Raw genomic sequence first — 12,374 nt, 5'->3', positions numbered from 1 at the left:
CCCGCTGAGCAGAGCCCAACATGGGTTTCTATCCCAGGACCCTGAGATCATGACAAGAGCCAAAGGCAGATGCTCAACTGACTGAGCCACCCAGGTACCCCTCATATTTTCTTTAATACTAATCCATCTCATAGGTAGATGGGTACGTAACATTATTATCCTCTGTTACAAATGACCAAACTTAAACAGGGTGAAATAAAGTAACTTGCCCATCCAAGTCCACTAAGTAATAGCAACAACACCTGGATTCAATCCCTGGTTCTCAGGGTTAACCTATACAATTGCTAGATCTAAGGTCAGAACTCCAAGGTCCTTGACTAGAGAATAATAACTTCTCTGTGGTATTTAATATTTGATATTGAAGTTATTGGCTTTTAGACAGTGTAAAACAGTGTTAAATATTTTATGTATTTTTTTTTCTTTTTTGTCTTAATTTTAGAAAACTCACACGCGGTCTTTCTTGAAAGAATTAAACATTTTAATTAAAAATTATACCAGCAAGGAAATAAATATGAAATGATCTTTAAAATATGTCTTCAACATTAATCGTATGCAATATATGTATTCAGTATATTTGCTGCATAATAAAATGCAGTGGACTTACAGTACATATTTTCTCAGGAATTAAGCATGTAAAAGGAGACAACTCTGGTGGTTGTTCAGTTTGGGAACCATTGTACCAAAAGTTGAATTTGACCTTATTAAAAGGGATGAGATCACTAAGATATGTAAAGAAAGAAGACAAACAATTGGAAGACAGATCCTTGGAGAATTCCTTTTATGTAGTATGCTTTAGGACACTAATATAACAAAAGTATGAATTGAAGGAGCGAGGAGGTTGGGACAGTTCAGGTTGGCAAAACGAAGGAGAATGAAAATGAAGGTGCAGATAAAAGAGACGCATAAGAAGTATAGTATGTGAGCTTCACAGAAGTAGGGACCTGGCCCATCATACTTAATGTTGTTTCCCTAACACCTAGGACAGTACATAATCATTTCTCAAAAATACTTGGTTAATGTGGAATGAATGAAGTAGAATAAAACAGAGACGGTTATAAATGTTATAAAGAGGACAAAGAGGAGTAATGCATTAATTATTCTGAAATATGGAAGACCAATGGTTACAAGAGTTATGGTGCCATGAGCAGAAAGGGAAAAAACGATCAACACAAACTCATGTTTTGTAGGATAAAATTTTCAGGATTTCTTCCTCCTGTTTTTATGGATATAGCTGAATGATAGGGAATTAAACATTTTTCCAGTGAGTGATATTGGAGGATGAGAAATTGGAGCTTAGGTAGCAATTCCAGCTAACGTGGACAGTATCTTTCCTGTTTGTTTTGGCAGTTTCCAAGCCTAACATATGCTTATCACATCAAATGTTCACAGCAAGAGTTTGTTCAGTAAGTAAATAGACAAAGGGAGACAAGTGAGATGCCAGTGAAGTTTTGGGAAGCATGCATAAAAAGTTGAATTTAACCTTGTTAAAAGGAATGTGACCACTAAGAGATAAGATGTAAAAAGAGAAGAAAAGACAATCGGAAGACAGATCCTCGGAGAATGCCTTTTTAATTTGGGATGTTAAAAAAAAAAAAGATGAGAGTGAAAGATAATTAGAGGGAGAGTACCAAGATGGTATGATTTTACATTGGCAGCATTGTGGAGAAGGGATTGGAAAAGAACAAGCCTAATAGCAGGAGAGAGAGAGAGAGAGAGAGACAGAGAGAGACACACAGAGAGAGAGAGAGACAGAGAGGAGATCAAGCAGCAGGTTTTTGATTAATAAATTCAGAGAGAGGCTAAGAAAGCTTGATCTGAGAAAAGGATGATTGGATTTAGTGATGAAGAGATCTCACTGACAAATGGTAGGGAAATTTCAATAGAAAATCGGGGTCAAAGTTTGCAAGGGGTTAATGTCAGAAGTTTAGTGAAGAGGGAAGAGATATTTTCAGTGGGCTCCAGATTTTGAAGTCAGGATTGCTTGGTGATGCAGCTTTTATCAGACTTTGCACAAGCTGCAAAGGGGCTCTCACCATTCCTGCTTATGAAGCAGCCTATGCTGTTTCGTTGAAGTGAATGGCAATTTAGTATTAAATAAACGTAAAACAAAAATAAATCATGTCCTGTTCTTTTTTTGCCTTTCTACTAAATAACCATGCAAGGTTCTCCAGACTGTATCGAGTATGCTACATTAGCAGCACCAATGAGCAGAATGACCCCAGAGAAAAAGATGAGAGGTGGATGCACTATCAGCATTGTTATTGGCTTATATCATCTGGGCTTGTAATAAAAAGTGGAATAATCAGCAAGTTACGTACACCCAGGAGATGATCATTTCTGCTGTTTGACCTAAAGTGTCTTTTTAAAAGGACTTCCCTTTGCTGAGCTTCTTGAAGTTAATATTAAATATTTTATTAAAATAGGATTCAGTAAGAGCATCTTTACCTTTGCAATCAGTTTTGAGTCTTAAGACATGAATGCAATTCTAATATTCATGAGCATCATCATTCAGAAAGTTATAATAGTGTTTCATAAGGCAATTGTATGGGCCATAGCCTTAGAATTGAAATTTGATCTTTTTTCTTCCTTCCTTTGCCTCCAGAGATGACGTAGGAAAAGAATGAATATATGTAGAGGGTGTGTTATTGCCTAAGTAATTTCGGAAAGCTATCATTGGAATTATTTCCACCCCTCATGACACATTATTTGGTTATTCTCAGTGATAGTAAATCTTCTCTTTGAAGATGATATAAGTTAGGGAAATGGCTTTAAGATTTGGAGGGATAGCTGGGAAAGAAGTTGAGCTCACAATGAGCAATTTAATTTCTAATGGAGTGAGGAGTAATTCTGAAACAATCCACCTAAGATTCTTATGTATTGTGTCAATTGGGGCATGTATCTATGGTATATTGGGGAAAGCATTAGTGTTGGCATGTAAAAATACCCGTGTATTTTGGGGATGGAATGTTAGAAGTGTAGCACTAAGGTTTTTTATTTTTGTTTTTTGTTGTTGTTGTTGTTGTTTTTTTTTTCTTTTTGTTTTGTTTTTTATCTTGAGATGATCACTGCAAACTGGATAAACAAAATACCTCAGTTCAGGTCAGCATTCTGACTGATTCCTGGTTGTAAATCTCAATGATATTCTTACCATGCTTGGGGACAGGGACAGTGATTGACCCAAGATAAAGAGAAGGAGATGAGCAAATGTTGACCAAATGACTGTTAATTGTATGTGCAGAAAGGGACATTAAGAGAGAAATATCTAGGAAAAAAAGAAGATATAGAGAAATAGACAATTGAATATATGCCATGAAGAGGAAAAAGGAAGAAGGAAGAAGGTTTGGAAAGACCAGGGATAGTCAGGAAAGAAAGACCATGGTTACAAAATTATGCCCATTGGGGAATTAGCAGAATTGCCTGGAAAAAAAAAGTGCCTTTTGAGTCACTTTTGAATTGTAATTTCTTGTGAAGTTTTGTACAGCTTGTGCCTGTTGTTGGGCTGAAGCCAAGTGTTTCCAGATGGCCACAATAGCCAGAGGCCCCTTGACAACTCACTTCAGAGTCTAAAACAAATGGAAAATGAGAGGTATGGCTCCTTATTAAGATTGTCTATGCATTCAAACAGGACCGTCCTTCATTAAGCATTTTGCTGATGTTGTGGCTGCTGTTCCCATCACAGAAGCCATTTCACTTAAGATGAGAAGGAGAGATCTCATTAATAAATCATATCACCTGATATTCCTATACTGTTTAGGTGATATGCCAACGCTTCATGGGAAATGAAATAAAATAGACCCGGAGAGAATTCTATAGCAATTTCCCCTTTACATATGTAATATGGAATCATCATAATATGAACAAACTTAAGATTTAAGATGTACATGTCAGTACACATATATCCATGTATAAAATTAAAAAAATTACCCCAGAATTTGCCTAGAAGAGTTTTAACAATGAAAGGGTTTGTGTGTGTGTGTGTTTTAATTTTTTTTTTACTTCTATGAAGAATGAGCCCAAACACATTAATATTTTCAACTTCTGTACTCAGACAAGGACAAAATATGAACATGAATAAAGGGCGGAAATCTCATCTCTATTTTATGTTAGAGTTTGAAAGAAATGTAAAGGAATACATTCAGTTGTTTCCTGAGATATATGAGACTACTCCACAGAAGATGGGTAATACAAGAGGAGATGCCAATTGATATATTACACAGATAAAACCTAGAGATCCTAGAAAACTTATGTTAGAAAGACAGAAGTGAGTTGAAGATTAGTAAATATTTAAAGGAAAATGGGAACATTTGATAAATAAAAGGCACTCAAAGAAATAGCCCATCTTGCTTTCCTTTCCTTTCATATCATTTAATACTTGCTGAAAACTATTGCCTATTATTTATTGATTGTCTGGAATTGGTTATTAGAATCTGTATGTATTGTAGCAATGCTCATATTCATGAAGGAAATCTATTTTTCTACAGATATTCTATTTTTGTAAAGGAAATAAAATGAAATAAGTTTGCATCGGTTTTATACTTTAAATGGGATTAATTAATTTGAAAGGATGTTTGGTATTATGCTCTGGGTTGTTAGATTATGTTACTGGATTGCTCATTTCATTTCCTCTGATTGAAATGACTCTGGAGATTTAAAAACACATCAGTTATTTAATCATTTAAAGCTATGTGGTTGACCTGAATTGGTAATCTTCAGCATTGTGGTATGGGTGGTTTCAGACATGGTTTCAGGCATTTCAGAAGAATCAGTCTTGGACAAGGTCACCCTTACTTCTCAGATATTTTCAGATTTGTGTTTCAAAAAATCATTTTTGGCTATATTGTAGAGAATCGAATGGAAAGAGAATATTGGATGAAGGAAGAAAGTTGGGCAGGTATCACAATAATCCAAGTGAGAATAGGAGTATTATCCATTAGTAAAAAACCTGGTCTTCAAATCCGGATGCCTAGGTTTGAAGACAGGATCTTTTACTTGTGCAAACTTGGGCAAATCACTTAATCTGGTGTTTCAATTTTCCTATCAAAATTCATATTTGGGAATAATAAGAGTTCCTGCCTCAAGAATTTTCATGAGAAATAAATGAGTTTACATACCATCGATCATGCCAGGCACAAGGCGAGTACAATATAACTATGGACTGTTAATGAACTCGGATAATTGGGATGGAGATACAAATAAATGGACCGCATTTGAGTATATTTAGGTATTAGAATAAACAATAATTAAGGATACTTTGACTATGAGGAGGGGGTTGGAGAAGGTATTATCATGGGCCATTTACTGAAATAAAACTATTAGATGGTAAGGGAATGTGGAGTGAAGGGGACTTTTAAATAAAATATTATATTTTTTAAAGAATTATGGTCCTAAGTCAGAATATTTTGGTAATATTCTTTGTTTTGTATGGGGTAGAACATATGAGTAAGATAAGTCCATGAGAAAGATTAAAATTAGGAGTTATGAACTCCATTTAATTGCTACTTGACTGGGAGGTCCAAGGTTAGGGATCTCTTTCTGGTGCTATGTCTCTGGGTATGATGTGAGTCTTGCATCTATTTCTTAAAAAACTTGCGGTCAGCATTAGAATTCTTCATAAGCACTCCGACCTTCTAGTATGAAGCCTCATGGACACAATAAATCCTTTTAAAGACTCAGATATTAGAGAGAATGAGATATTATGAATATGTATAAATGCCAGGTAACTGCAATTTGTTCTTCTTAAAACTTATGATTGTTACTTACACTTTTTTTTTAAAAAAAAAGATAAATTATTTGAGAGAGAAAGAAAAAAAAACAGTGTATGCATGCAAGTGGGGGGAAGGGGCAGAGGGAAGAGGGGAGGGGCAGCTCTTGAAGCTGACTCTCCATTGAGCACGGAGCCCACATTGGAGCTTCATCTCATGACCTCAGCCGGAACCAAGAGTCAGACGCTCAATGCTCAATGAAATTGAGCCACCCAGGCACCTCTACACTTTTTTCAATATGGTTGTCCTAAAATAGATTTACACTTACATGGTTTGTTAAAAAATAATGCATCTGTTTTCTTATAGTCAAAATTGCTATTTAATGCTTTGTAGTTCTTTGAATTCCTCAGAGAGAGTCCTACATAAATAAGTGCCCATACATCGGATGGATCATTGATATGAACTTTATATTTTTTCAGTTTATTTTATATTTCATATAAAAGGGCATTAAGTTTTAAGCAAATCTGTGTAATTGTATGTCAATTTCAATGATTTATCCTTTCTATTTTTCCTATTCAGTCTGCTCCCAGTTTTCAAGAGGAGTCTATGCTATTTTTGGATTTTATGACAAGAAGTCTGTAAATACCATAACATCATTTTGTGGAACGCTCCATGTCTCCTTCATCACTCCCAGCTTCCCAACAGATGGCACACATCCATTTGTCATTCAGATGAGACCCGACCTCAAAGGAGCACTTCTTAGCCTGATTGAATACTATCAATGGGACAAGTTTGCATATCTCTATGACAGTGACAGAGGTAAGTGACAATATCCTTCTGCCTTTGTAACGGGTCAAATTCAATGCCTACATTTGATACTTATGTGTGAAGTTATGGAGTTACACAGTATGTTGAAGTCCAAGGGTCACTTGACTTTTTTTCTTTTTTTTTTTTTTTTTTTTGCTGTGTAAATGAATAATGCAATTTTAAACTTAGGAAATAAAGTTGTTTTTTTTTTTTTTAAAGTTGTGAATGTTCAAAGATATAGACTCTGTCAACCCAGTGCCCAAGTGTTCAGTTGTAATGTAAATAACATCTGCTGACATCAGCAGCTAAGACCCTACGGTGACTACATTACTAGTTGAAGGTCCGTGAAGTGGCTGCCTTAAAAATTGATTTAAGTAGAATGTGAATAAATATACAAATAAGAACTTCTAGAGAAATGTGTAGTGATTAAATATTTTCATATGCAAACGTTTTATGAGGCAAGTATGATCATTATTAACCTTACTTGAAAATGACATCCCTGAATCTCAAAGAAGTTAAAGGACTTGATCATGATCCCCTTGAACAGCTGGTACAGTTCGACCCAGTTCTTCTGACACCAGACTCATGCTTTTTTTCTAATTCTAGGTTTATGATGAGATGTTATTGATTAGCATACTAATTGGATAAAATCTTGGTTCATTATACTAAAATTATATTTTCAGGGGGAGTTGCTTCCTTCATGTTTCCGGTATCTCTTTTGCAAAGTTTGCTATTAACAAACCTGCCTGAAGTAGGTCATGGAACCCCAGCTGTTCTTTTTTAATTTTGTTTATCTATCTATCTATCTATTTATTTATTTATGTATAGTTGACACACAATATTACATTTGTTCTGGGTGTACAACATAGTGATTCAACAACTCTGTACATTATGCTTTGCTACCACAATTGTAGCTCCACCTGTCACCATGCATTATTACAGTACCACTGACTACGTTCTTTATGCTGTGCCTTTTATTCCCATGGCTTCTTCATTCCATACCTGGAAGCCCATATCTCCCATTCCCCTTTACCCATTTTGCCTGACCTCCATCCCCCTCTTCCTCTGGCAGCTATCAGTTTTCTTCTCTATATTCTGTTTTCTGTGTTTTACAGTTTGTTCTCTGTAGTTATAGGTCTGGTTCTGCTTTTTTTTTTAATAGATTCTGATTCTGTTTCTTTGTTTATTCATTTGTTTTGTTTTTTAGATTCCTTATATGTGTGAAATCATGTGGTATTTTTCTTTCTCTATCTCACTTAGCATAATACTGCCTAGATCCATCCATGTTGTAACAAATGGTAGGATCTCATCCTTTTTTATGGGTGAGTGATATTCCGTTGTGTATATATCACATCTTACTTACCCATTCATCTATTAGTCAAGACTTGGGCTATTTCTATATCTTGGCTATTGTAAATAATGCTGCAATAAACATAGGGGTGCATGTATCTTTTCAATTGGTCTTTTCATTTTCTTTGGAATCTTGGCTGTTCTTACTATTCCTGGCTCTGTGATTTGGCTTCAGGGGGTCTGTGTATTTACTAAATTTATACGAGGATTTTGTGCACACATTTGCACATGTATTTTTCTAAAGACAGTCTCCATAACCAAACTCGAAAGGGTTAAAAACCACCATTGTAAGGGTACCTAAGTGCCAAACTGGGCTTCCTTCAGCAGCTTACTTCCTGGAATATTGAAAGGTTCAAATGAAAGCCAAAGCCTGTTTCGACCAAGATAGGGCACCTTGTTAACCCACAAGGGCAGACAAGAAGAGAGCGAGCCGTCAATCAATTCTTCATTGATTAGTTTGTAATCATTTGCTGCAGCAGTCGCATCTGGAGTGCTCAAGCGAGGTGTCTGATTCTCTGCCCTGTCCCCCTAGTCCCGGGGAGGAGAACACCCTGTGGAAAAGCCTGTCAGCACTCTACAAGCTGAAGAAAGCTGCTATGTCAACAACTTGTCCTCGCTGTTTTGAGAAGGGAGAGCATTGCTATACCTATGAGAAATGAAAAACTACAACAGAAACTATCATTTCGGGAAAATAGAAATTGCAATGTGCTGAATGATTCCGAAGCACACTTACTAATGTGATAAAAGGGCTTACAAAACGGAGCTTATTCATTGACTTTCCTCTTGCTGTCTCCCAACTCTTTTAGCACTCTGTTACGTTAATAAAACTAGCCTGCAATCTGGGAGTATTCCTGACGCCTGCCTCTTTTACCCCCTCCATCCTGCTGCTGTGATTTCTGCCATCAAAATGTATTTTATCTCTGACATTCTTTGTTGTTGCTCTAGGCCGAGCCACCACCACGTTTTCCTTCTCTTGTCTCTCCATTTCCACACGTGTTTCTTTTTAATCCATTTTCCACCAAGTAGCTGCCATATGTAAATGCTCTTCGATGCTTTTCTGACCATACCGTTCTTTTGCTTAAAACACTTCTCATTGAAATGAAGATGAAATTGGGAATTCTTACCATGGCTCTAAGGTCTGGTTCCTGCCAATTTATACTACAGTCTTGCTCAGTCACTAAGCTAAATTCATCTAACTAATCTTCTTTCACTGTCTCCAGATGCACCAAACCAAACCCTTTCACCTCAAATCTCTGCACATGCCTCTAGTTCTTTCTCTTCCTTCTTGCTTTAGCTCAGAGAGCATTTCCACAGAGCTGCCTTTCATACTGATATTCTCTCTTAGATAAGTCCTCTCTTTTCCTATACAGTACTTATCACAATTTATAATTAATAGTAGTATCCATTCGTCTACTCAAGAACTGCTATTGAGCTCCTGCTGTGTTCCAGGGACTATTTTAGTCACACAGGCCAAGCATTATGTCTTTTATTTGTGCTCTGGATGTAAGCCCCCAAAAGTAATGTCCCGGCATACCCCTTACACCCCTTACACTGGGTGTCCAGTTCCTAACTATACACACAGTGCTTAAGGTAATGCTGGAACAGAGCTCATATTCAATAAATTGTATTACTAGGTGAATGAGTTAAGCCTCTGTATATTTTAAGTTTGAGATAATATGAGAACCTGAATCTTGCTGGCTAAACTGAAGGGTCAGAAGATGAATTCTCTTTCCTGTTTGACAAGGTTGAAGGTGGCATTTTTACTTAGGGGCATGCTTCACCCTCACTGTGACTCCCTGTAGGTGAACACCAACTTTTGAGAAAACTCATATAGGCAACAGCTGCCATAAATAGAAGAAGAGAAACTCTAGTATTTGAAGGAGATACTGAAGAAAGAAAAGCTCTGAGATATGATCAGGTGAAGATGGATGAGTGTATGTCCTTGTGAAAAGAACATGAAATATTTTGAAGTGGCTTTATTGGATTCATTTTATCGATTGATTTGATTTGATTGAAGTAATTTATTGGATTGATTTTATACTTTGGAAATATGAAATGAAATTGAAGTGATGAGATAATTTCCACTCGTGAAATTGTACAAATTGATTTAAGTTCATCTTTTGAGAGAAGGCTATTCGAGTTATGATATTCAGTATTATATAATGGAGCCAAAAATGGCTTTATGGACACATTTTCAAGGTATTATTAAATAGCTACTACTATTTTAATATGCACAGTGTTATACTGGATCTGAAACTATTTTCAAAGGTATGTAAGACTCAAAATATTATCAAAGGACTTGATCCTTATATAGTGTTTGCTTGGGATCAAGGAAGTGGGATTTTTGCTATCCATTTTTTTTTCTTATTAGTGTCTTAAATTTTATAGCTTTTTCATCTTATTTAATTTAAAAATTTTATTGGTGTATTCATCGTGTGACTGGGTTTCTTTCCTTAGGTCATTAACTCATCTCTGGTTCATTTCAAGAAAGTTCCTCCTTATTTCGTGTTATGTGATGAAGAGCATGCATCCTTGTTCCCTTTGTCTATGCTTTGTCCCTTTGTGCATGCTTTAAAAATAGATTCCATGATTTCATCTCTCAGTTTATCCCAAATGCTTCAATTTCAAACAATTTGGTCCTGCCTTTGATATGGCACTCTCTCTACTTCCTGTATTTAATAGGGGTTTTTTTTCAATCTTTTAAAAAAATTATTTTAATTCCAGTTAGTTGACATACAGTTATATTAGTTTCGGATGTACAATACAGTGATTCAGCACCTCCATACATCACCCTGTGCTCATCATGACAAGTGCATGTCTTCATCCCCATAACCTATTTCACCCATTCTGCACCCCGCCAACCTCCCCTCTGGTAGCCATCTGTTTGTTCTCTGTTGAGAGTCTAGTTAACTCTAGTTAAGGTCTGATTCTCTCCCTCTCTCTCTCTCTCTTACATTTTTCCCTTGCTTCTTTGTTTTGTTTTCATAAGTTCCACATGTGAGTGAAATCATATGGTATTTGTCTTTCTCGGACTGACTAATTTGGCTTAGTATTATATTCTCCAGCTCCATCCATGTTGTTGCAAATGGCAGTATTTCATTCTTTGTGTATTTATACACCACATCTTCTTTATACATTCATCTATCAATGGACACTGGGGCTGCTTCCATGTCTTGAATGTTGTAAATAATACTGCCATAAACGTAAGGGGGCAAGTATCTCTTTGAATTAGTGCTTTGGGGGCACCTCAGTGGCTCAGTGGCTTAAGCATCTGCCTTTGGCTCAGTCATGATCCCAGGGTTCTGGAATGGAGCTTTGCATCGAGAGGGGGTGGGTCAGCTTCTCTCTCTCCCTCTGCCTGTTGCTCTGATTACTTGTGCTCATTCTCTCTGTCAAATAAATAAGTGATTTTTTTAAAAAAGAACTTGTGTTATTGTATTATTTGGGTAAATATCCAACAGTGCTATTGCTAGATCATGGGTAGCTCTATTTTTAACTTTTTTAGGAATCTTTATCAAGTCTTCCACAGTGACTACACCACTGTATTCCCACAGTTCATAAGGGTTCCTTTTTTGCCACACCTTTCCCAACATCTGTTGTTTCTCGTGTTGTTGATTTTAGCCATTCTGACAGGTATAAGGTGATAGCTCATTGTAGTTTTGATTTGCATTTCCCTGATGATCAGTGATGATGAAGATCTTGTCATGTGTCTGTTGTTCATCTATATGTGTTCTTTGGAGGAATATCTATTCATATCTTCTGCCCATTTTTAATCAGATTATTTGTTTTTTGGGTGTTGAGTTTTTATATATTTTAGATACTAATCTTTTATCAGATATATCATTTGCAAATATCTTCTCTCATTCTGTAGGTTACCTTTTAGTTTTATTGATTGTTTACTTCATTGTGCAGAAGCTTTTAATTTTGAGATCGTCCAAGACTCCAGTACAATATTGGATAAAAGTGAGAGTGGACATACTTGTCTGTTTTTCCCCATTAAGGAGAATGTTAGCTGTGGGTTTTTGGTAGATGGCCTTTATTATGGTGAGATGTGTTCCCTCTAAACCTACTTTGTTAGAGTTTTTATCATGAATGGATGTTGTACTTTGTCAAAAGGTTTTTCTGCATATATTGAAATGATCAAATGATTTTTATCCTTTCTCTTAACGATGTGATGTATTATATTGATTGATTTGTGAATATTGAACCACTCTTGCAACTCAGGAATAAATCCCACTTGATGGTGGTGAGTCATTTTTTTAAATGTATTATTGAATTCAGTTTGGTAGCATTTTATTGAGAATTTTTGCATCTATGCTTATCAGGAATATCATCCTGTAGTTCTCTTTTTTTAGTGGTGTCTTTATCCGGTTTTGGTATCAGGGTAATTCTGGCCTCGTAGAATGAAGTTGGAAGCTTTCCTTCCTTTTCTATATTTTGAAATAGCTGTAGAAGACTGTTATTAACTTTTCTTTAAATTTTTGGTAGATTTCATCTGTGAAGCCGTGTGGTCCT

The 12,374-nt window shown here is 36.0% G+C and overlaps 1 protein-coding gene across 3 annotated transcripts in view; it reads left to right on the top strand.

The window, feature by feature from the left end:
* GRIA2 (glutamate ionotropic receptor AMPA type subunit 2) overlaps positions 1-12,374 on the top strand; it is a 153,045-nt gene that overhangs the window by 69,872 nt on the left and 70,799 nt on the right. For all 3 annotated transcript variants that reach the window (XM_055336198.1, XM_055336197.1, XM_055336200.1), the window contains exon 3: positions 6,282-6,521. In XM_055336198.1, the coding sequence (XP_055192173.1) occupies positions 6,282-6,521 (240 nt within the window). The remainder of the gene's footprint in view (positions 1-6,281; positions 6,522-12,374) is intronic.

This window comes from Nyctereutes procyonoides, unplaced genomic scaffold (genome assembly GCF_905146905.1).
Source record: "Nyctereutes procyonoides isolate TBG_1078 unplaced genomic scaffold, NYPRO_anot_genome, whole genome shotgun sequence".
Taxonomy (NCBI): Eukaryota; Metazoa; Chordata; class Mammalia; order Carnivora; family Canidae; genus Nyctereutes; species Nyctereutes procyonoides.
This window is presented reverse-complemented; position numbering and strand designations above follow the sequence as displayed.